This window comes from Centropristis striata, chromosome 22, assembly GCF_030273125.1.
Source record: "Centropristis striata isolate RG_2023a ecotype Rhode Island chromosome 22, C.striata_1.0, whole genome shotgun sequence".
In the NCBI taxonomy this organism is placed as follows: domain Eukaryota; kingdom Metazoa; phylum Chordata; class Actinopteri; order Perciformes; family Serranidae; genus Centropristis; species Centropristis striata.
The window spans coordinates 1,534,038-1,560,314 of NC_081538.1; the positions used below are offsets into that span (position 1 = coordinate 1,534,038).

A 26,277-nucleotide genomic window follows, 5' to 3' on the forward strand; every position below is an offset into this window, starting at 1 on the left:
GTAATTTAGTGTTTTTTTCAGTCATTTTGTGTCCTTTGGCTGGTCATTTTGTGTCTTTTTTTAGTAATTTTGTGTCTTTTTTTGGTAATTTTGTGTCTTTTTCTAATAGTTTTGTGTCTTTTTAAAATAATTTTGTGTATTTTCTGGTCATTCTATGTCTTTTTTAAGTAATTTAGTGTTTTTTTCAGTCATTTTGTGTCCTTTGGCTGGTCATTTTGTGTCTTTTTTTTAGTAATTTTGTGTCTTTTTTTGGTAATTTTGTGTCTTTTTCTAATAGTTTTGTGTCTTTTTAAAATAATTTTGTGTATTTTCTGGTAATTCTATGTCTTTTTAAAGTAATTTAGTGGTTTTTTCAGTCATTTTGTGTCCTTTGGCTGGTCATTTTGTGTCTTTTTTGGTCATTTGTGTCTTTTTTTTAGTAATTTTGTGTCTTTTTTTGGTCATTTTGATACTGCCTCCAGCGGCCCCCATGTAATTTGAGTTTGAGACCCTTGGCCTTAACCCTTTCGTTACCGGCTGCAGCCAGCAGCAGCAGGCTGCAGGCTGCACAGGGTTAACACGCCTCTGTGAGGAGGAGGAGAGGGGATGTGACGCTGCTGCTAGTACATAACACCAACACTGTCTGCATCGACAGGCAACCACTTCTCATTCACTTTACTCCCAACCAGTAACACTTTTTACATCTTGGATCCACGAACCACCAGAACCGGACCAGCTTTTTCTTCGAGCTAGAAGGAATCGATTGGTCTTGCATCGATTATTTCTGTTTTTTTAAGCCTGACGTCTGTAGCTTCGCAGCTGGAAAGTTGCTGCTTCTCTTCCTTCGGTCAACGTGGGCATCAGCTCCAAAAAGGTTAGCAAAAAAAAAAAAGGAAAAAAGACATGTTGAGAGTGTGCATTTTGCTAAGAAGTAGTCTAACCCACGTGGTGTTTGCTTCCTCATGGTAGAAGAGCTTGCTTTTTAAGCATCGGGAGCTTTTTTCCCCCTTAATGTCAAGCCTAAATGACCAAGATGCTAATGCTAAATGCTAACGGCTGCTCCCACATGTCTGCAAGTGAAATGTAACGTTGTCAGCTCGTGTCTGCTCTGCCAAAAGTTCATTAGTGGGTTATTTTAACGCATCTGGACCGAGTGGGACAGTTTTAGCAGCCCTAATGGTTTAATGCTTCACCACTTGTTTATTAGGGACTGGAACACGTTTAAACCTCTGAAGTCCAGGAGATTTTTGTATTCATTTCTGTCTCTGTTTAGCATCTTTCAGTCTGTCCTTACATCACATGCATGGCTCCTTTTTCTCCACACAAACGTGGCTATCAGTCTGATTTTTCCATTTTATTTTAATTAAAGTATAAAGCTTGCAGGAACCCAAAATACAAACAAAAGACACGTGTCTATGGAAATGTACACTTTTTTTTAACCACTTATACACACAAAAACAGCAGAAAAATGTAAAATATAAATGTAAATGTAAAAATGTAAAATATAATATGACTACAAAACAGTCTATTTGCATGTAAATTAAAAAATAGTAATAGTTTTCATTGTAGCAAGAGATGCATGCATTTGAGCATGAAGTACACTTTTTTTTAACCATTTATACACAAAAACAGCTGAAAAATATAAATGTAAATGTAAAAATGTAAAATATAATATGACTTCAAAACAGTATATTTGCATGTAAATTAAAAAAAAAGTAATAGTTTTCATTGTAGAAAGAGATACATGCATTTGAGCATGAAGTACACTTTTTTTTAACCATTTATACACACAAAAACAGCTGAAAAATGTAAAATATAAATGTAAATGTAAAAATGTAAAATATAATATGACTACAAAACAGTCTATTTGCATGCAAATTAAAAAATAGTAATAGTTTTCATTGTAGCAAGAGATGCATGCATTTGAGCATGAAGTAACAATTTAAAAATGATCTAGAAAGATAAATGTGACACTGTGAAAGCTCCTATGATTGCTCTTTTAACTGGCTTTCTCAGCTTGTCTACATATCACACATAAATAAAGTTTATTACTGTAAATAAAACGTGTATTTTCAGTAAATGGATGGACTCCAGAGGGTTAAAAAAAGGTTGTGGTGACATCAAATATGTGGTGTAACTTAATGTTATGAAGGCATGGGTTACATAAATGAGGTAAAATGGGGTAATGCTAGATATGGAGTAATGATTTACATGGTGTGTGACTATTCCTGTTAATTTTTTATTAAAGCTACTTAATGTTTGTTTGGTTAAGCTGTATTGCCACCTGGTTGTTTGTAGTAACCGGTTTCTCCAACATTTTTGGCAATATTACATCAGGCTAAATGTCAACTAGATTAGTGGTTTTGTTCACACATGTGTATGTAGTATTAACTGTTATAAAGATGCTTGTTTAATTTAACTTTAAAAGGACTATTTCTGAGTCATTTGCGTGAAAAATGCCACATCAGCCTGCATGAACACGTCCTGACTCACGACCAAACTCGCTTCAAAACTCTGCCAAAACATTATTGCCTCTGTTTTTTAACATGTATTTACATGGTGTAGTAAAATATTTAATATCCTGCAAGATATAAAGGGGATTACTCTTCAATTCGGCATGCATTAAACACACAAAAACATTACATATTGTGGTAAAATGCCCACCTTTATTGTAGGAATACCGGTTATTCCCACATAATCTCTAAAAATGCATAACATCCGGTTTACTAGACAATAATGGCTGGTTACTAGAACTGTAAATAAAAAATGTAGAGCTTCTAAAAATGGCATTTATTGACTGTTAATGTTGTTTATCGATGTGTCGCTTTCCAAAACCCAGTGATCCAGATAAGGACTGTTGAGGTAAATGGATGGACAGTAGCATGGATATCTTGCAACACGGATTATTATCAGCCATGATGTTATGATGTCGCTTTATTGTCTCCACAAAGATCCGTGTGGAGTAGTGAATTGTATGTAAACAGCTGTACGGGTGTGCCGTGTGTGCAGCTAGTGTTTGCAAGCTACTGATAACGTAATGTAGGTCACCAGGCCAGTAACTAGACGTCACCGATCGAGTCGAGACGTCTAGTTTTAACGATATCGTGTTTTTCTTCCTGCGTAAAATGTGCGTAATATTGGTAATTTAGTGCTATTCTAGCTATGGAGGCTTAAATATTAGTGGGTCACCCGGCCATATTTTGCATCACGCGGTCATGTGGGGACTACTGCACTGTTGTCATTTGCCTTATGCCAGGGGTGGGCAACAGGAGGCCCGCGGGCCCACATACGGCCCGCACCTTCACTTGAAGTGGTCCTCAGTCAGTACAACTACATGCATCTGAGCATGAAATCTTTAAAAGTGCAGTGTGAAAATGCACAAAATTACTTCTTGCAATTAATCTTGGTCTGCTGTTCATGCACTGAAAAAAAAGTTATGTTTTATTTGCTTCAAACCTTTTGTATTCCTATTTATACTGTTAAACATGCATTTGAGCATGAAATATGTTAAGTTACTGCACTGTAAACATATTTAAAATTGCAGTTTCATCAAATCTGGTTAAGTGCACGCTCCTATATGTGGCCCTGTGGTAGTGCACATGAAAAATTGTGGTTATTTTTTATTCTAAAAAAATCTAAAGTGGTTATTTTTTTATTTTATTCTACCTTTAAAAAAAAAAAACTCCTGAAGACCCAGCTCTTCAGAGAGCATCTTCTCTCCTAGCACCACACCATAATTCTACTCCTCAAAGAATTATCACTAGCACTTATTGATGCACTAATAGCTCTTATTGCACTATTAATAGCGTATGTAATAATATAATATATTGTTTTTTATTCTTCCTGTAAGTCGCTTTGGATAAAAGCGTCTGCTAAATGACTAAATGTACAAATGTATTAGCTTCAAACCTTTTGTATTCCTATTCATACTGTTCTACATGCATTTGAGCATGAAATATGTTAAGTTACTGCACTGTAAACATATTTAAAACTGCAGTTTCATCATATCTGGTTAAGTGCATGCTCCTATATGTGGCCCTGTGGTAGTGAACATGAAAAATTGTGGCCCCCTGCAGCATTTAAGTTGCACATGCAAACTATTTATGTTTTAAAAATAGCAACGCTATCAATAATTCAGATATAGAGACAAAATTTCGCTCAGCACTGAATCACAGTAGAATAACTACAGAGACGAATATGTTTGTAGTACTTTGTGTGCTTTATTATTAATAAACGGTAGGCTAGCTCCCATGATGTCTATGCAGAAGTCATAACAATATCTGTATTTAATGATTAAATGTGCACATCATAGCTACATGCTATTACCAGATTAATAATGGCTTGTTGTTGCAAGCAGATGCACTGACCTGCTGGCTGGCTGGCTGGCTGGCTGGCTGGCTGGCTGGCTGGCTGGGGGGGATGTTGATGTTGCTATGGTTACGTCTTCCTGTGAGAAGGTCACTAAAGCCCTGCCTGCAAAGTGGATGTCTAGTGTTCTTGCAGAGCATCCTCTTACTATCTCCAGATGCACATCTTTCTATGAATCTTGTGCTACTCATTTGTTTGAAGTTAGGGCTGGGCGATATGGCCCTAAAAGATTATCACGATATTTCAGGGTATTTTTTTGCGATAACAATATTCTTGACGATATTAGAACATACAGAAAAATACATAAAAAAATATTTTTTTGTCTGTAGAAATACATAAAAATCGTACAACAAAATAAAAATCAATCATAAATCTAAATGTAGAGTAAATTGCAAACCTCAACAGTTGCAAAATACAAAAAAATGACTCCCGACTCTTGAGTATTAGCAAATAATAAAAAAATAACCATCTAGGGAGTCCGGTGAGAGAACATTTTGCACATTTTATAGTACAGTGTGATCAATCTCGTCCACTTTGAGAGCTAAATGTGAGCAAACACCTCACATAACCTCACATTTTTTTCATAAAAGCCCAAATTTGGTGCCTCTCACACATTCTAATGCCACTATTCCATCATGTTCACTGATCTTATCATTGCATATTTTAATGAAATATTGTAAAGGAGAATAAAGTTTCACGTATGTTTATTTTAAGGCATCTTATTTTGACAGCCTTTTTGTAAATTCTATGGTGTGGCTCTCATTTTGAAAAATGCATTGTTTAGCAACAGGAAGTAGCTTTTTGTGATTAGCACAACTTTAATTGTTAGCTAACGGAATGTTGCCAATATCATGATATGCATTTTTTTACCCATAAAAAATAATATACCGGTATAATCGTGAACGATACGATATGGCACACCCCTAATTAGGGATGGGTACCGAATTCGGTACTTTTATAGGTACCGACCGAATTCCGTCGGTACTACCGAGTACCGATTCAAGTAAAATCAAACGGTACCATTTTTCGGTACCTAAACGGCGTTACCTTTAAACTGATCATTGATTTCAACCTGTTTTCATTTGACGTCTTGATTAACAAGCGTGCTGACGATCGCACTATTTTTTTATTTACCTCCTGGTCTGGTCCTGTCTGCTCACCGCGGTCACTAGCCACTAGCTGCTGCCCTCTTCCGCCCCGGCGCAGAGACGAACAGCCGGCTCTCGGCCTGCTAGCCGCCAGCTACTATCTGTCCAACGTCTCTACCCGGGCTTGGCCTTAGTCTGCCTCCAGATTGGACCTTCCTTACTCCGTTTGCTTTCTCCATTCTTCTGTAGATCAGTCATTAACAGCTAGCAGCTAGCTGCTGCATCTCTGGTCCTCCGCTAAAACTCCGATCTTCAACTCAGGAATATTACCTGCCACTTTACTCCAAACTGCCTCGCTGAAATTAAATCCCTCAGACTCCTGCGTCATCCTCGATATGTTCACAGAGCAGCCCGACTCAACTTTATTTATTCCAACCATGCTATGACCACAGTACTGTCTGACCGGTGCTGCACCGCACAGCTACGACGTCATCACAACAAATCACACGTGCACTTAAAACCTTTTTTTTTTTTTTTTCTCCGTGCACTTGCCACCTGAGAGCTCCTCTGCATTCTTTGATAACACTCCAACCTTCATGTTACAAAATGCACGTTCACTCAACAATAAAGCACTGCTCATCCTGGATTTTATATTGTTTTGATATATTTTTTAAAGTTTATATTTTCAAACGCAAAAGTACCGAAAATTGGTACCGTTGAGTACCGATACCGATTCCCAGGTACCGGGTATCGGTACCGTATCGGTTCAAATGTGAACGGTACCCATCCCTACCCCTAATTGAAGTTTCCTCTTCTTGTCTTCTTGCAGCATGGCGGATTACCTAATCAGCGGCGGTACCGGCTACGTCCCTGAAGACGGACTCTCGGCTCAGCAGCTCTTCTCCATCGGAGACGGCCTCACGTACAAGTAAGCTCCCCCTGCATCACAAACTTTGATTTTATTTTGCCGTAAAAAATCTCAGTAAAGTAAATGAAATTCATTCAAAGTAAGGTCTCCTGATTTTTTTTTAAAAACCTCACCTGCGCGCAATGGGTGGGTGAAGTGTACGCAGCTGTGCATTGTAATGGCCAACACATTTTGAACCAGCAGATCTGACCAACAGTGCGTTGTCTCCGATGGTCATACGGCTGAAGAGCTATGCTCTAAAGGAGATGGGTTGACTTACAAGTGAGTAAAACAGTCATCTTCAAACTGTTTTGAAACTGTGCTGTTTAAAAAAAATAAATCCTTTTGTCTCTCCAAGTAATTAATTCAGAAGGAGGGAAGCAAATGACAAATCCCTCCAAAGCAACTTTACTTTGACTGAAACCAACCATGCCTTAATCTCAATCTGGTGTCATGAAGGTGCATGAATGAATAAATAGCAGAAGATAAACGGAGGGCTTGTTGGAATGCTCAACCTGATCTTGGTCATGGGGATCAAATTTGCTTCCAGTTGACTTAACTGCATTATTAACTTTGACTAACCATCAAAGTGCATGACCTGTTCTGTGAATGCAACACACACAGAACAGCTCATGCCCTTTTTTTTTCTTCTAAACTCTTTGCTTGACAAAAAACTACTAATTGCGTACTAATTTCTCTGACTTTACCTCACTCAGCTCTGTGCAAGCATTCTGGTGATAAACGAGACATGCTTTGTATTTGAACTCATCATGCATTGTTGTTTAAATGATTTTCTTTCTTGTAATCACCCTTTCATATTTCCTTAATCATAAAATAACAAGAATCAAAGCATTGTGTAACCCTGTAGTGCAGCTGTTCTCAACCTTGGGGTCATATTTTTGGTCATTTTGTGTTTTTTTTTTTACTTATTTTGTGTCTTTTTTTGGTCATTTTGTGTCTTTTTTTTGTCAATTTGTGTCTTTTTTTGATCATTTTGTGGTCAATTTGTGTCTTTTTTTTGTCATTTTGTTTCCTTTTTTTGTCATTTTGTGTCTTTTTTGGTAATTTTGTTTCTTTTTGGGGTAATTTTGTGTCTTTTTTTGTCATTTTGTGTCTTTTTTTTGTCATTTTGTGGTCAATTTGTGTCTTTTTTGGCCATTTTGTTTCCTTTTTTTGTCATTTTGTGTCTTTTAGGATAATTCTGTTTCTTTTTGGGGTCATTTTGTGTCTTTTTTTGGTCAATCTTTTTTGGTCATTTTGTTTCCTTTTTTTGTCATTGTGTCTTTTTTTTTGATCATTTTGTGGTCAATTTGTGTCTTTTTTGGTCATTTTGTTTCCTTTTTTTGTCATTTTGTGTCTTTTTGGATAATTCTGTTTCTTTTTGGGGTCATTTTGTGTTTTTTTCTGGTCAATTTGTGTCCTTTTTTTGGTCATTTTGTTTCTTTTTTGGGTGATTTGAACTGTGCATGTAAGAATCTGTTCAGTGAGCGGGGGTCGCGGACAACATGGATGTTAAATTGGGGGTCGCGACTCAAAAAGGTTGAGAACTACTGTTGTAGTGGTTGTTTGACACTGAGCAGCCATTTCTCCTCTGAAAATGTTCTAAATCCATCACAGTGCTTCAACTCTAGAAAATGTTTACCTCAGGTCCTAACAACCACTACAATCAATGCTTAAGATGCCCTGTCAGCGTTTCCTGAAAGACCATTAGTTAATGATATATACGGTAGATAGTTCCCTGTACTGCATTATCGTCTGCACAACAAAACTGCTTTTAGATGTGAGTAATTAAAGTTAGCTGGAAGGGTTTATCAGCTGAAATTCCACCAATTCTTTGCTCTAATCACGCTCTTTCTGTTTCACAAAAGCTAATCAAATAGAAAACGTAATGGTGTTTGAGTGTGTCCGCGTGTGATTGAACAACCCTCCGTACTGTAATGAAGTGCAGCACGACCAAAGGAAGGTTTGCACATGACGGCTTGAATTGACATCATGTGGACTGCAGGAGGAATCAGGGTTGGATTTAGGATAAAAAGGGTCTGCATGGTTCTTTTTAAGCCACTAGTCCTCCGTCTCACCCATTTATTACTCACGTCCACAGCTGCAATGATTAGTAAACTCATAAATTAGCAAAATAATGCAAAAATAATAGAAAATGCCTCTCAAATCTGAATATTTCTCTGATTTACACTACTGGTCAAAAGTTTTTAGAACACACCAACTTTTCCAGAATTTAATTGAAAATGATGCAGTTTAATGTCTCAGTGTACTCTGAATTTAATGCACATTTGCAACATTTAAAATTCTTTATTGAGCATGATAGTGTTTTGAAAGTAAAAAAAAGATTCAAAATCACATTTTATGTTGGACTAAAGGACTAAAAAAAGACACAAAATGACCAAAAAAAGACACAAAATGACCAAAAAAAAGACACAAAATGACAAAAAAAAGACACAAAATTACCAAAAAAGACACCAAAAGACACAAAATGTCTAAAAAAAGACACAAAATGACCATAAAAAGACACCAAAAGACACAAAATGACTAAAAAAAGACACAAAATGACCAAAAAAAGACACAAAATGACTTACAAAGACATGAAAAGAATTCAAAAATGGACAAAATAGCCCAAGACTCCATAGAGTTAAGTTGTTAACCCATTTCTTGTATTCTTGTATAATTCTGAAATGTACATTATTTTCCAGTTTTGGTTAAGCTTACCTTTTTTTATTTACCTCTGGCAGTCCACCACTTACCTTTGTACCCTTTCAAGCTGTTCATTTGACTTGAACTGCTTGAATTTCAATAAAAAACTGGAAAAATTGGGGTGTTCTAAAACTTTTGACCGGTAGTGTATATCATATTAAACTGAATATATTTGGGTTTTTTTGGGACTGTCAAAACCTCACATTTGAAGACTATTTCCTGTTATTTTATAGTCCAAATGATTAATATAGAAGTAGAGGAAGCGTTTCAACAGATTTCTTTGAAGCAGATCTATTATTTCTCATCACTTTCCCTGCACTCCTAACATTCCCATCACAGCTACAGGATCTAATAATAGAGTAAAGGATATTGCTAATTAGTCTTTAGTTTCGTTTTTATGTTTGTTTATTAGTTGGAGGAAAAGGAAGTAAACCACCCAGAGAATTTGAGATACGGGCAGATAGAAACAGCACAGCTTCCTGCAGTATTGTGACCTTCAATAGGTGCAGAAATCACGTCCTGGGCGTGACCGTAACCACATTCTTCTAATCGGAGCGACTTCTGAGACCCATTTTTCTGTCAACAATTATGAAACGTCTTAGAAAGTGCAGGTTTGCCAGTGATTATAGACTGAGATGGGTGAATGCCGAGAGTTCTCAGCTGTTAGCTTCACATTATGATGAGCTGTACTTTATACCAGCTATTCTCAACCTTGGGGTCGCGAGATGATTTCTGGGGGTCGCCAAATCATTTTGGAAGTCAGCTCTGTCTCCACTGTGTTAAAGTGTTCATGTGTTAATGTGTTTTAGTCTTTTTGGTCATTTCATGTCTGTTTTTTGTCATTTTGTGTCTTTTTTTGATCATTTTATTTCCTTTTTTTGGTCATTTTGTGTCTTTTTTTGCTCATTTTGTTTCCTTTTTTTTGGTCATTTTGTGTCTTTTTTTGCTCATTTTGTGTCTTTTTTTGGTCATTTTGTTTCTTTTTTTGGTCATTTTGTTTCTTTTTTGGGTGATCTGTGAGATTCTGTTCAGTGAGCGGGGGTCACGGACAACATGCATGTTTAAATTGGGGGTCGCGACTCAAAAAGGTTGAGAACTACTGGTTTATACATATAGAAACATTTATAAAGTAACACTGTAATCAAGGGCCTTTTTCTCACGCAAGCCTCAGGGTGTTGGTTAGGTACTGGACCATTGCCATTTAAACAAGTCAAGACTACTTCAACTATATCATATAATTAAGCTACAGACTATACCAGGGATGGGCAACTTAAATGCTGCAGGGGGCCACAATTTTTCATCAACACCACCACATGGCCACATATAGGAGCGTGCACTTAACCAGATATGATGAAACTGCAATTTTAAATATGTTTATAGTGCAGTAACTTAACTTATTTCATGCTCAAATGCATATATAACAGTATAAATAGAAATACAAAAGGTTTGAACCAAAAAAAAACAACTTTTTTTGGAGGGGGCCACAATTGTGCAAGGACACAGTGCAAGAACAGCAGACCAAGATTAATTGCAAGAAGTAATTTTGTGCATTTTCACACTGCACTTTTAAGATAGTTGTACTGAGGGCCACTTCAAGTGAGGCTGCGGGCCATATGTGGCCCCCGGGCCTCCAGTTGCCCATCCCTGGACTATACACTCACCGGCCACTTCATAAGCGAGAAGGTTTCACCTAATAAAATGTCAGTGTGGACTTCTGCAGCTCATCTGCTTTAAGATGTTGTGCGTTGTGAGATGGTTTCTGGATACTTTGGTTGTAACTTTCTGTCATCTCCAACCAGTCTGGCCATTCTCCTCTGACCTCTGGCATCTACAAGACATTTTGGTTCACTGGATATTTATTTTCTTTTCCTGACCTTCTCTGTAAACCCTAGAGATGGTTTTTCGTTAAAATCCCAGAGTTCGTGAAATACTCAGACCAACAACTGCGCCACGTTCAAAGTCACTTAAATCACCTTTCTTTCCCATTCTGATGCTCTGTTTGAACTTCAGCATGTCTAGATTATGGACGACATGATACCACTTTTACCACTGATGCGGCAACATTAAGTATCTGCAGATACCGTCTTTTTACTTTTTTATTTATTTTATTTTTTTATTAACGAATAAACAAAGAAAAGAACAGTGGATTACTTATTAGGAGCCACAATATGAAAACAAAACACTAAAACACAATTCTAGACAACAAAGACTCAGAAACATATTTACAAATTAGACATAATGTACACACAAATAACATACAAAGGATAACCACAACATCAAAAATGAAAACAACGATACACCAGTACAAAGCCACACGGCGAAAACAGACATGAATTTAGCCCAAACAGAAATATAGAGAGACTGGTAATATACACAGATTCCAGGATAAAAAGAGAATCATATGAAATGTTAATTAAATTCAAAGTAACCCTTGGACCACAGCAATAGCTTTAGACCAGTTGAGTATGGTTTCAGGTCTGATACCGTCTTTTTACCTTCAATAACTAAGATGTTAAAACAATTTTTTTCAGAATCCATTTAGCTAAACTTGGCCATCTTAACACGTCTTGCTCGAAATATGAAACAACTACTCCACTAACCCATTGAGGCCTGAAACGCCTGTAAAACCTCTGGCCGATTTTAAAATAACCCCCTAAAACCTGAAGTTTTTTTGGAAATTCAACAGATGTGTCAACGCTTCTACTAAATAATAGATTTTTCAGCCTCTGGAGCAGATAGAAATTAAATTCAGTAAGTATTTGAGAGCTTATACAAATACTACAAAATGACGTATCAGCTTTCCAGGCTTCAATGGGTTAAAGGAAGAAAGACATTACGCACAACAATACCTCATTATAGCACTACCTGTTCAGGTGACACATGCTGCTCACTTCTCTCTACGGCAGCTCACCCAAAGTTTAGTGAAGCATCTACGTTATAGTTTGGGCTTGTGGCTCGTATCGGATATCACCCATCTATAAAAATGCCTCCGCCTTCAAAGCCTGATGGGAATGTTACTTGGCAACCTCAAAACCAACTCCTAATAAATCAGAATAGCTCGTTAACCACAGTTTATAACCTCTGGCGTAGGGTTGGCATAAGACTGCACTTGACAGTGTGTATTGCACGGAATGTTCGTGTCACAGTGTGTGACATCATCGCTCAGAGTGTAGAGGGAGAGAAAACATTGTCTAAAAATAAATTTGAAAACTGCGCTCCAGGCCGCAAATTCCACTCTACAGAAATAATTTATACATAGAAACGTAGGAAAATTTGTCTTCTCCCTCACAATCCTCTGGTAAAGCTGTCAGAGTTATAGTTTGGGCGTAGGACGCACAGATGCGCCACCAACACGCACCAACAGCCTCATTGGCTCCCATATTAAAAACGAAGGAAGATTTAAAAAAAAAAGGGAAATTTATACGTTTTTTAGATCGCTCTAACGAAGCTATTTTTTCATTTTTCTTAAAAAAAAAACATATGTAGACGTTCAGGAAGAACTCAGGATGCTCAAAGTAAAGTCGGATCAATGATAGGTATTATGGTTTTGCCAAAAATGCTTTCTGTTCGAGGCCAGAAATTCACATGAACCAGTCAGACACACAGATGCTGCTCATTGAGATTCATTCTGTCAAACATGCTGCTACATCTACAAAGCTAGCCCTCGGCTGCTTTTGATGTTTTCTGGGTGGGGTGAAGCTCTTTTATACCCAGGACAGGACTGGCATGTGAACAAACAGAGGCAGATCAGTCAGTTATGACATCTACTTTACAACACTCTTGCTTTGCATCACACATTTAGTCTAGACAGAATTGTCCAAAAAGTGAAAGTGAGGAGCATTTATGGGTACAAGTCGGGAACTGGCCTACTTTACTTATTTCAAGGGTGCTGAATCCCAAAAAAAAATGGTTCCCAAGTGAAATTTTGAGGTTTTTGACCTTCTCATTTGCATATCAAAATGGCGGCCATTGGTCATTGGACCATTTCCCCTTAGTTTTTTTGTAAGTAGGCAATCAAAGATGAGGAAATTAAGTTTCTGGATCTATAGTCTAGGGTCAGAGCAAGGATATAGTGGAGGCTCAGTGTCTTTTTTTTATGTATGTATGTATGTATGTATGTGTGTGTGTGTGTGTGTATATATATATATATATATATATATGCAAAATACCAACTTTTAAGGTGAAATTAAGCATAATTTGTGTCATTTTTTTTAAGGCCGACATAAATATTCAATCAATATCACTTTTAAATGTTCCAGTTGGTATTTTGCATATATATATATATATATATATATATATATATATATACACATACATAAAAAAGACACTGAGCCTCCACTATATCCTTGCTCTGACCCTAGACTATAGATCCAGAAACTTAATTTCCACATCTTTGATTGCCTACTTACAAAAAAACTAAGGGGAAATGGTCCAACGACCAACGGCCGCCATTTTGATATGCAAATTAGAAGGTCAAAAACTCAAAATTTCGCTTGGGAACCATTTTTTTTGGACTCAGCACCCTTGAGATATGTAAGGTAGGCGGGTTCCCGACTTGTACCCATAAATGCTCCTCACTTCTTATAGAAGGCCTTTATTGTGAAATCCGTCTAGACTAATTTGTCTACATTTAACAAATGGAAACCATAATAAGGCATCACCAAGCCAGTGTTTGCTTGCAAATTCAAATCCGACACCATGAGGCTTTGGTGCAGCTCTGACCCTGAGTCAGTAGGTGTGTCGCTGCTGAGGTTTGTGGTCGCTGCTAAATGTGAGCAGATGTGTGGCGTGCTGGACTTCCTGCTCGTTGCCCACGCTGAAGTTCAGCCTCTAAAAATGAGTGGAAACAAACAAACAGGGCTCCTCCCTTGCAGTGTCCCATCTTGTGCGACTATTTTAAACCGTCCTTTTTCTTCCACCCACACTTGAGGAATCAGATGTGTCCCATTCTCATTTAGACTTCATCTGTCCTGATCACCATCTATCTCAGGGGTGTCAAACTCTGGCAAATTAGATTTAATGTGAGTTATCAGTTAATTTTGTAAATCTTTTGTCTGAGTTTTGCCTTAACCCATTGAGACCTAAAATGCCTGTAAAACCTCTGGGCGATTTTAAAATCAGCCCCTAAAACCTGAAGTTTTTCTGGAAATTCAACAGAAGTGTCAACGCTTCTACTAAATAATAGATTTTTCAGCCTCTGTAGCAGATAGAAATGAAATTCAAAAAGTATTTGAGAGCTTATACAAATACTACAAAACGACGTATCCGCTTTCCAGGCTTCAATGGGTTAAGACAGGGGTGTCAAACTCTGGCCCGTGGGCCAAATTTGGCCCGCAGTGTAATTTTACTTTGGCCCGCGAGGCAATACCAAATTATTATCTTATTATTGTACTATAAAAGCTGACCCGCCGGTTAGGGGTGTGCCATATCGTATCGTTTACAATAATATCGGTATATTTTTTTTTATGGTTAAAAAAAATGCATATCATGATATTGGCAACGTTCTTACTTCTTGATGTAGTGGTTAAAGTTGTTTTGATCACAAAAAGCTCCCTGTCGCTAAACACATTCAGCTTTCAAAATAAGAGCACGGTGTGTTAACAGAATCCACCACAGAACTTACAAGAAGACTGTCAAAATAAGATGCCTTAAATAAAACCTACAAGAACCTTTATTCTCCTTTACAAAATGTCATTAAAATATGCCCCCGGTACCCCTAAATGGTTATTTTTTATTATTTTCTCATACATTTTTTTTAAATTTGGCAACTGTTGAGATTTGCACTTCACACTACATTTGAGACTTTTATTTATTCATACAGACTTAAAAAAAACATATTTTCTATATCTTTTTAAGTATTTTGTAATATAGTCAAGAATATCGTTATCGCAAAAATAGCCTGAAATATCGTGATATTATTTTAGGGCCATATTGCCCACCCCTATTTGGTATATATTAAAAGGTTTATTTGTTCAATGTTGGCCCGCGATTTTATTCAAGTTTTACATTTTGGCCCATTGTGTATTTTAGTTTGACACCCCTGTTCTATCTGTTTTCACTCTGTATTTTCCCCTCCAACATCCACACTAAGGCACACAAAGCTTCCCTTCTTCCTCCGTCTTTTTCCGTCTGCCCATTTTTTTTTTTACACCCATCTGCAAAAACCACAAAATAACATGCAGACTCTGGTTGGAAAACAAACACACCATTCCTGTGTCTAGCTCTTCTAGCTCTCTCTCACTCCCACTCATCTCATTCTCCCTATCATTGTTTTTACACATTCCAAGAGCTGAGTGAGATCAACTGTAGCATTTTATACCAAGTACAGGATGCACCCAGCTGCACTCAGACACTTTTATTATTATTATTATTCAGCAATATTCTGGGAACCATGAGGAGACAAAAGGTTACACACTCTAAACTGTGGCATTGAAAGAAATTAGCAGAAAGAAGTTAAATGTCGAGCAAATATCCAATTCAAAGGTTCATTCTAGTTATTTGACATTCTAAATCTGTTTATGTTTAATCTGTATTTACCCGATTTACCTTTTTAAAACACATAAGTGTTCAATATTAGTCTGGTTTGAACGCCCGCTGAGCTACTCATAATGTAGGAAAACTGTTTCAGTTCTTTGTTTTGCTTGGAGATATTTTGCAGAATATACACTACCGGTCAAAAGTTTAAGAACACCCCAATTTTTCCAGTTTTTTATTGAAAATCAAGCAGTTCAAGTCAAATGAACAGCTTGAAAGGGTCCAAAGGTAAGTGGTGAACTGCCAGAGGTAAATAAAAAAAGGTAAGCTTAACCAAAACTGAAAAATAATGTACATTTCAGAATTATACAAGTAGGCCTTTTTCAGGGAACAAGAAATGGGTTAACAACTTAACTCTATGGAGTCTTGGGCTATTTTGTCCATTTTTTAATTCTTTTCATGTCTTTGTAAGTCATTTTGTGTCTTTTTTTGGTCATTTTGTGTCTTTTTTTTTGGTCATTTTGTGTCTTTTTTTTTAGTCATTTTGTGTCTTTTTTTTGTCATTTTGTGTCTTTTTTTAGTCATTTTGTGTCTTTTGGTGTCTTTTTGTGTCTTTTTTTTGGTCATTTTGTGTCTTTTTTAGTCATTTTGTGTCTTTTTTAGTCATTTTGTGTCTTTTTTTTGTCATTTTGTGTCTTTTTTTTTAGTCATTTTGTGTCTTTTTGTGTCTTTTTTTGGTCATTTTGTGTCTTTTTTTTGGTCATTTTGTGTCTTTTGGTGTCTTTTGTCATTTTGTGTCTTTTTGTGTCTTTTTTTTTGGTCATTTTGTGTCTTTTGGTGTCTTTTTTAGTCATTTTGTGTCTTTTTTTGGTCATTTTTGGTCATTTTGTGTCTTTTTTGTCATGTTGTGTCTTTTTTTTAGTCCTTTAGTCCAACATAAAATGTGATTTTGAATCTTTTCTTTTACTTTCAAAACACTATCATGCTCAATAAAGAATTGTAAATGTTGCAAATGTGCATTAATTTCAGAGTACACTGAGACATTAAACTGCATTTTCAATTAAATTCTGAAAAAGTTGGTGTGTCCTAAAACTTTTGACCAGTAGTGTAGTGACAGAATACAATATTGCGTTATTCATGCTGGTTAGAACATGAGGAACTGTTTAGCTGCTGGTCATTTAATGGATGTTTTTTTTTTTTTTTTTTAACCTCACAGCTCTAATAAGTTGCATTAGCCGCTTACTTTAGATTTTGTTTATGTCTTTCAGTGACTTCCTGATATTGCCCGGCTTCATCGACTTTACCTCGGACGAAGTGGTGAGTACTCCTGAGTGTCAGGGTCACGTTTATTTCTACAAAAGGGGTCAAAGGTCGGTGTTTCTTCAGGAGCTTTAGGCGAGTACCTGTGATTTCTATGAAGAGACTTTCCTCGGTATTTTGTAGGCAAGAAAAATTCAACAAGTGGTGCTTTTGCATGATTGTTTGGGGGGAACTCAGCTTGACAAATCTGTTTATTAAATGAGCAGATAATCAAAAAGTTGTATGAACATTGTGCCCTTTAGTCATTTTGTGTCTTTTTTTGGTCATTTTGTGTCTTTTTTTTTGTCATTTTGTGTCTTTTTTTTAGTCATTTTATGTCTTTTTTTGGTAATTTTTCGTTTTTTGGGTTATTTTGGGTTTTTTTGGTCATTTTGTGTATTTTCTGGTCATTTTGTGTCTTTTTTTTTGTCATTTTGTGTCTTTTTTTTAGTCATTTTATGTCTTTTTTTTTGGTAATTGTTTTTCGTTTTTTGGGTTATTTTGGGGGTTTTTTTGGTCATTTTGTGTATTTTCTGGTCATTTTGTGTCTTTTTTTGGTATTTGTTTTTCATTTTTTGGCTTATTTTGTTTCTTTTTTTGGTCAATTTGTGTATTTTCTGGTCATTTTGTGTCTTTTTTTGGTCATTTGTTTTTCATTTTTTGGCTTATTTTGTTTCTTTTTTTGGTCAATTTGTGTATTTTCTGGTCATTTTGTGTCTTTTTTTGGTCATTTGTTTTTGCATGATTGTTTGGGGGGAACTCAGTTTGACAAATCTGTTTATTAAACAAGCAGATCTGTCAAAAAGTTGTATGAAAATTATGCCCTTAGCACACCCTTCTTTTATTATTTTGTATGTTTATTCACTGATTTAAACCAGCTAGTTCTCTACAATTGTAAATAAAGATTGGTCGGCACTAATATGATTAGTACTATAGTATTGGAAGAATAAGAGTAAAGTTGTGGCTGTAGGATTGGTTTCGACTAGTGTGAGTTTCAGTGTTGTAAAGTCCAGAAGTTGAAATTTGTTGGACGAAAAAAGATGTAATCGTTTCCAAAATTCACATGTTTTTAAGTTACTAAATATTCTGCTTCAATCCATACTTGTTGGTGTTTAGCCTTTCAAAAACAAAATTTTCTCTGTAGTAAAACCTGTTTTAACTGGGCGGTCTAACAACACCATAACTTCCATTTATATAACTGCATATTCCTTAAAGAAAGTTGATTTTAATTAGAAGAAAAGAGAAACTCATTAAATCCAGTAAATCACTTTATTCAATATAAGGATGATGAATATGATGAACTTGTTTTTTTTAGCGTGACTAGGGATGGGTACCTTTCACATTTGAACCGATACGGTACCGATACCCGGTACCTGGGAATCGGTACCGGTACTCAACGGTACCAATTTTCGGAACCTTTGCGTTTGTTTATGTGGTAATAAATATTAATTTGTTTAAATAATAAAATCTATTTTTTTCAATTCAACATATTTATTTATCAAAATATAAACTTTATAAAAAACATATCAAACAAATATAAAATCCAGGATGAGCAGTGCTTTATTGTTGAGTGAACGTGCATTTTGTAACATGAAGGTTGCAGTGTTATCAAAGAATGCAGAGGAGCTCTCAGGTTGCACAGAGGAGAAAAAAAAAGTTGCAAGTTTACGTGTGATTTGTTGTGATGACGTCGTAGCTGTGCGGCGCAGCGCCGGTCAGACAGTATTGTGGGCGTGGCATGGTTGGAATAAACAAAGTTGAGTCGGGCTGCTCTGTGCACATATCGGGGATGACGCAGGAGTCTGAGGGATTTAATTTCAGCGAGGCAGTTTGGAGTAAAGTTGCAGGTAATATTCCTGAGTTGAAGAGCGGAGTATTAGCGGAGGACCGGAGATGCAGCAGCTAGCTGCTAGCTACTAATGACTAGTCTACAGAAGAATGGAGAGAGCAAACGGAGTAAGGAAGGTCCAATCTGGAGGCAGACGAAGGCCAAGCCCGGGTAGAGACATTGGAGAGATAGCAGCTGGCGGCTAGAAGACCTAGAGCCGGCTGTTCGTCTCTGTGCCGGGGCGGAAGAGGGCAGCAGCTAGTGGCTAGTGGCCGCGGTGAGCAGACAGGACCAGACGAGGAGGTAAATAAAAAAATAGTGCGATCGTCAGCACGCTTGTTAATCAAAGACGTTAAATGGAAACAGGTTGAAATCAATGATCATTTTAAAGGAAACGCCGTTTAGGTACCGAAACATGGTACCGTTTGATTTTACATGAATCGGTACTCGGTAGTACCGACGGAATTCGGTCGGTACCTAATAAAAGTACCCATCCCTAAGCGTGACATCATCATACAATATGACAACAGACATGCTTTTCTTCTCGTATTTTGAATGAAAGGCCAATCATTTCTTCCACTTCCACTCCATAAAGTGGCAGTGAAAACAGACAGCCCATTCTCCAGTCTCTTCCTGAACCTCCAGCCTTATTACAGTGGAGACTTTTTATTTATTCATCATGTTAAACAAACCTCACTACTCCAGACGTCAGCCTCCTTTTATAACGGCAGCTCCAACAAAAATAGCCCTGTTTTTTTGCACATTTTAAAAGCGTCTGCATCACTTCTCGTCTATTTCTGCCGCCGTGGTCACCGGCTGGCGGCTCCTCGCCCCGGTGTTTACATTAGTGTCTGCTCTGCTGCTCCTCCTCCCTCAGCAGATGACGGAGAGTTAATCTCAGGGCTTTACATGAAATCCCTCTCGTCTGCCGCGTCCATCTCAGCAGATTTTAATTTAATTGATATCTCTAATCTCTCCCGGCTTCCTTCAGCGTTACAGAGATCTGTCTCCATGTTGTCATGGAGGGCTGCGAGGCTCAACACGCTCTTTGTCTCGCTCCAGTTTTCCACCGGATAGTGAGTCCATTCAAGCCTGAATAACACAAATGCTTCCACATTTGGAAGTCACAACTTGTTTACAGCAACTCAGTCGATGGGCCTGAAATTTTGTAATATACACCAGCTGTTCTGTTCTCAACCTTGGGGTCGGGACCCCAATTGGGGTCGCGAGATGATTTCTGGGGGTCGCCAAATCATTTTGGAAGTCAGCTCTGTCTCCACTGTGTTAAAGTGTTCATGTGTTAATGTGTTTTAGTCTTTTTGGTCACTTAATGTCTTTTGTTGGTCATTTTGTGTCTTGTTTTTGTCATGTTGTGGTCATTTTGTGTCTTTTTTTGGTAATTGTTTCTCGTTTTTTGGGTTATTTTGTTTCTTTTTTTGGTCATTTTTGGTCTTTTTTGGTCATTTTGTATCTTTTTTTTTGTCCTTTAGCCCAGTAGTTCTCAACCTTTTTGATTCGCGACCCACAATTTAACATGCATGTTGTCCACGACCCCCGCTCACTGAACAGAATCATGCACAGTTCAGATTTCCCAAAAAAAGGAAACAAAATGATCAAAAAAGACTCAAAATGACTAGAAAAAGACACAAAATTACCAAAAAAGTCACAAAATGATCAAAAAAGACACAAAATGACCAAAAAAAGATACAAAATGACCAAAAAAGGACAAAATTACCAAAAAGTCACAAATTGACAACAAAATGATCAAAAAAGACACAAAATTACCAAAAAAGACACAAAATTACCAAAAAAGACACAAAATTACCAGAAAAAACACACAAAATAACCAAAAACACATTAACACATGAACACTTTAACACAGTGGAGACAGAGCTGACTTCCAAAATGATTTGGCGACCCCCAGAAATCATCTCGCGACCCCAATTGGGGTCCCGACCCCAAGGTTGAGAACAGCTGCTTTAGTCCAACATAAAATGTGATTTTGAATCTTTTTTTTACTTTCATAACACTATCATGCTCAATAAAGAATTTTAAATGTTGCAAATGTGCATTAATTTCAGAGTACACTGAGACATTAAACTGCATAATTTTCAATTAAATTCTGAAAAACTTTAGACCAGTAGTGTATTTTCTAGTTTTTGAGGGGCCACATGTCCACGTGGAGCTGTTGTGGGAAATTCTTCAGGCTCGTGATGTTCTCAACATGTTTTCTTAACTCTCAGATGAATTTAGCAGGTTAGTGTAGTTGTGCTCTGTAAATGGAGAGGTGGTGTTAGGTGATTTCTGCTGCCGTGACCGTGAACCTCTGAGAAAAGCCTCCGTAGTTTAGGTCTGCTGCAGATAAGCAGTGGGAGCTTGGACAGCATGCAGCTCATTTGCTGGTTTCCCAGGTGCTAGGAATGTCTTTATTTCCACATAGATAACAAAAAAAAAGCTGGTGCAAGCTGCTGTGGGAATCAGTCCGATGTAAAAGTTGACTTTTGGAGATGTAGTGGTGTGGCTCATTTCCATGTTTCCAGACAGTGTCAGGTTTCTGTCCCTCAGACATCTCTTACCTCAGATCAGCACTTTATGCCATGTTAAAAGCTACATTTTTTACTTTTTTTCTTTAAAAAATCAATTCTTAAAAAAATAGTCTGCTTATCACTGGCTTCCATGTCCCTTTTAGTGCAATGAAAACAGATTTAAAGACACAGTTTTACAGTATTTGCAATCTGCCAAGTTTAGGCTGCCCCCTGGTGGTTAATGTGGGAAATGACAGACAGAAACTCCACATTGTGAAGACGTTAAAATGAGCATCCACCTTATGTTTGTATGCCATGTTAAAAGCTACATTTATGACTTTACCTTTAAAGGGGCTCTTCTAATGAACATCAATTTTTTAGGCAAGGCCAGTTTATTTGTATAGCACAATTCAACACAAGGTGATTCAAAGTGCTTTACATACACATTAAAAACAGCAAGACATCCACCGCTTATTTTTTCATTATATTATTACCCTTTTTTTTGTTTTTTTGTATTTTCTTTTGTTTTGTGTCATTAGTTTGTTTATTTCTTTTCTTAGAGATCCTCATTTGGGGAATACCAGTATGCCTTGTATATATGTTTGCCTGTTTACCCTATGTTTTTGTTATTTACTTTGTGAATATATACCTTGAAAAGAAGGGGGGGAAAAAAAAATGCAAGGTACAATATTGTAAAGAAATCAAAATGACTCATTATGTTTGTGAAAGTAAGAAGCCTTGCAATAAAGTATTTTAAAAAAAAAAACAGCAAGACATAATTGAAAACAGTAAAAACAGTCAATTAAAACAGGGAAATAGAAATAAAAATATAAATAGGATAAAATAAGATACAGCAGGATAAAAAGAGATAAAATAATAAAAAGCACAAGTGAAACATTGTGTAGTTAAAAGTAAGGGCAGTAGAGTAGAGCAGATACGTGTTAAAGTTAAGAGTACGCTGCAGTAAACTATAATGTTTTTAGTCCTGATTTAAAGGAGCTGACCTCACATCTACAGCTAGTTTGTTCCACTTTAAAACTTAAAAAAAAATGTCTGCTTATCACTGGCTTCCATGTCCCTTTAGTGCAATGAAAACAGATTTAATGAAAGTTTTACAGTATTTGCAATCTGCCAGGTTTAGGCTGCCCCCTGGTGGTTAATGTGGGAAAGGACAGACAGAAACTCCACATTGTGAAGACATTAAAATGAGCATTCCCCTTTTCTTTTTCATTTTTTCTTTTAGGATCTGACCTCAGCACTGACCAGGAAGATCACATTGAAGACCCCTCTCATCTCGTCCCCCATGGACACGGTCACAGAGTCGGCTATGGCCATCGCTATGGCGGTAAGACACAAAAAAAGACAAAAAAAAAAATGGCGGTAAGACACAAACTGTTGAAATATCAAGTAAAGGCACCGCTTTTATTTAGTGCTGAATCCTCTGAATTGAAGCAGTTTCAGGATGTTTTTTGCTCCTTTTTATTCACAAACAAGTGTTGAACTATTTATGTTTTATTTATTATATAATTATTATTTTTATTTATGTTTTTTTCTCTCTTGTCCTCTCCTCTCAGCTCTGTGTAAACAGCTTGTAGTTTAGTTAAAGTTTCACTGAATTTTAGCCGAATATTCTCAGCTGAGATATGGAATATGGAAGTCATTCTATCTATCATTTTATCGGTTCTGTTATTGATAATCTAACCATGTTTCCCCTTTAAGTCCAGCTGATTTATAAGAAATCTCTCATATTGGTATTATGTACAAACATCCCACAATTCATTCATTCAGTGATTTAAAAAAGAAAAATCAACGACTAATAACACTAGAAAAGTAGAAAACACAGATTTTGTTTTTTTACAGGGTGGTTTCCCATTTGCGCTGATGTGCACAGAAGTTAATGTTTTTTGCAAGATTTTTAAACGAGACAACTAGAATATAGTAGTTTTGATAAACATATCACTATTTTAAACTTTGCTTTTTCCACTATTACTGGCCGAAGCTTTTGTTAAATATGATCTGTACAAAGACTGTCAGAAAGGTGAAAATAAGCAGGTTTTGGTGTTCAGAGGGTTATTTAAATTCTGAAATTAATCTTTTTTTTCTTAATTTGGCAGCTAATGGGAGGCATTGGCATCATCCACCACAACTGCACACCAGAATTTCAAGCTAACGAGGTCCGCAAGGTCAAGGTAAACTATGAGATCAAAACTGTCTCCGCATTTTGAAGTGAAGTCAATGGTCACTAGTCGTGTTTGGTTTAAGTAGTTGTTGTAGTAGTTTGTCATCACCATTACACACTCGCATGTCTGTACAAATATATGTATAAAGACACTTAAAGTACTAACCTTAACCTCAAATGAAATGACCCTTGACCTTTCTCATGTTGTATCTTGTCTCTATATAGGCACTGGTAATTGTCTTCCACCTGTGTGTTTTTCAATGTTTTTTTGTGTGTGTTTTTTTGTTTGTCACTGGTTTTTGTGTGTGTGTGTGTTTTTGCTTATTAATGTTTATTCATGGTTGTGTGTCTTTCGCGTGGTGTTTTTTGCGCTGCTTTTGCTACTTTTGCTGCTTTGCTCAAGTATAGGGAAAATAATCAAGATAATAATGAAGTTTGCTTTCTCTTTTCCCCCCCCAGAGGTTTGAGCAGGGTTTCATCACAGACCCAGTCGTGATGAGTCCGCGTCACACGGTCGGAGACGTGTTTGAGGCCAAAGTACGACACGGCTTCTCCGGTATTCCAGTCACAGAGACGGGGAAGATGGGCAGCAAGCTGGTGGGCATCGTCACCTCCAGAGATATCGACTTCCTGTCTGAGAAAGACCACGGAAAACCTCTGGAGGAGGTGAGGTTTTATGTTTCTTCTAAGAACCTGGTTATCCATCATGTGTTTAACCCCATTCTGTCCCCTTTTATATATAATTGGGGGTAGGGGACAGTGGATTTTTAGGGGGAGATAGCAGGTCAAAAATGGGTTCATGGAATCCACAAGAGTCTCAGCTTTCCAGTTAAACCAGTTTATGCCATTATGAAACAGTTTAGGGGCCCCAGAAGGCAGTAAGCGAAAATTACTATTTGGTTTTTGGCCAAACATGTATGGGATTAGCATTAAGTGGGATATTCTAAGGCAGTAGTTCTCAACCTTTTTGAGTCGCGACCCCCAATTTAACATGCATGTTGTCCGCGACCCCCACTCACTGAACACAATCTCACACGCACAGTTCAGATCACCCAAAAAAGAAACAAAATGACTAAAAAAAGGAAACAAAATTATCAAAAAAGACTCAAAATGACCAAAAAAGACACAAAATTACCCAAAAAAGACACAAAATGACACAAAAAAGAAACAAAATGACCAAAAAAAGACACAAAATGACCAAAAAAGACACAAAATGACCAAAAAAAGACACAAAATGACCAAAAAAGACACAGAATGACCAAAAAAAGACACAAAATGACCCCAAAAAGACACAAAATGACCAAAAAAGACACAAAATGACCCAAAAAACACACAAAATGACCAAAAAGGCACAAATTGACCACAAAGTGATAAAAAAAAAAGACACAAAATGACCCAAAAAAGACACAAATTGACCAAAAATGACCACAAAGACTAAAACACATGAACACTTTAACACAGTGGAGACAGAGCTGACTTCCAAAATGATTTGGCGACCCCCAGAAATCATCTCACGACCCCAATTGGGGTCCCGACCCCAAGGTTGAGAATAGCTGTTCTAAGGTAAAAGATCAAGGGACACATTTGGAAATGGCTGTCCTTTTTTAATGTTATAGCTTAAAACTGAGCCCACAAAGAGGTTAAAAAAACGCTTGATTTTTTTTTTTATATATATTTTTTTAACTTAATTATATTATTATGATTATTTCTTCTCCCAGGCCATGACGAAGAGGGATGAGTTGGTGGTTGCTCCAGCTGGCGTGACGCTGAAAGAAGCCAATGATATTCTGCAGCGCAGTAAAAAAGGTGAATTAAAGCTCACATGTAACAGCAGCTTTTTTCTGAATTTGGACGCTCTGCAATTTAATAACCTGACTTTTTTCTTTCTCCACCACCAGGCAAGCTTCCCATTGTAAATAATAACGACGAGCTGGTGGCCATTATTGCCAGGACGGATCTGAAGAAGAACCGGGACTACCCGCTGGCCTCTAAAGACTCCCGCAAACAGCTGCTGTGCGGCGCCGCCATCGGCACCAGAGAGGACGACAAATACAGACTGGACCTGCTGGTGCAGGCTGGGGTGGATGTTGTTGTGCTGGTGGGTGTTTCTGGTGGTTCTAGACCAGTTTTACTGTGGGGGCCAAGGAGGGGCCAGTGTTTAATCAGAGGGGCACATTAGCACATGAAAAAATGGCAAAGATGATATTTAAGCATTCAAAATCTTTGAATGTCTGGAAAAAGACACAAACTGAGAAGACAAATAACCCAAAAAAAACCCCACAGAAAACATAAAAATGACCCAAAAAAAAGACACAAAATAACTAAAACAGACACAAAAAAGGACACATAAATGACACCAATGATAAAAAAGACACAAAATGACAAAAAAGACACAAAATAACTAAAAAAGATACAACAACAGACACAAAATTACCAAAAAAAAGACAAAAAATGACCAAAAAAGACACAAAATAACTAAAACAGACACAAAAAAGGACACATAAATGACACCAATGATAAAGACACAAAATGACAAAAAAAGACACTAAATAACTAAAAAAGACACAAATGACCAAAAAAGACATGAAAAGTATTCAAAAATGGACAAAATAGCCCAATAAGACTCCACAGAGTTAAACTATTATACAATTTAACATTCTGGGTTCCTTTTGTGTACAATGAGATATTGTTTGAACAAAAAAAAGGTTAGAATTGTTCCATTGTTCATTGTTGAATGAACTGATCATTTTATCATTACAGTGGCCCCTGGAGGCCCCTGTGTAGAACCACCACTGGTCTTGCATAAATATGTGTCAGGTCATTGTTTGAGCAGATGTTGCTAATAATACCCACATCTGTTTTTGAATATGTTCCACTGATAAAGAGGAAGTGGTGTTGTGTAAGACCAGTAGCACAACAAATCA

At 37.0% G+C, this 26,277-nt stretch overlaps 1 protein-coding gene across 3 annotated transcripts in view; it reads left to right on the top strand.

Moving 5' to 3' along the window:
- Positions 1-533: 533 nt before the first annotated feature.
- The window catches only part of impdh1b (IMP (inosine 5'-monophosphate) dehydrogenase 1b), a 34,777-nt gene continuing 9,033 nt past the window's right edge, over positions 534-26,277 (top strand). The window contains exons 1-9 of one of the 3 annotated variants that reach the window (XM_059326289.1): positions 534-853; positions 6,265-6,363; positions 6,544-6,624; positions 16,791-16,839; positions 22,418-22,519; positions 23,289-23,363; positions 23,813-24,019; positions 25,072-25,159; positions 25,252-25,451. In XM_059326289.1, coding sequence (XP_059182272.1) covers positions 6,266-6,363; positions 6,544-6,624; positions 16,791-16,839; positions 22,418-22,519; positions 23,289-23,363; positions 23,813-24,019; positions 25,072-25,159; positions 25,252-25,451 — 900 coding nt within the window. In that variant the 5' untranslated portion in view covers positions 534-853; position 6,265. The remainder of the gene's footprint in view (positions 854-6,264; positions 6,364-6,543; positions 6,625-16,790; positions 16,840-22,417; positions 22,520-23,288; positions 23,364-23,812; positions 24,020-25,071; positions 25,160-25,251; positions 25,452-26,277) is intronic. The other 2 variants (XM_059326290.1, XM_059326291.1) reach the window with 2 other exon arrangements.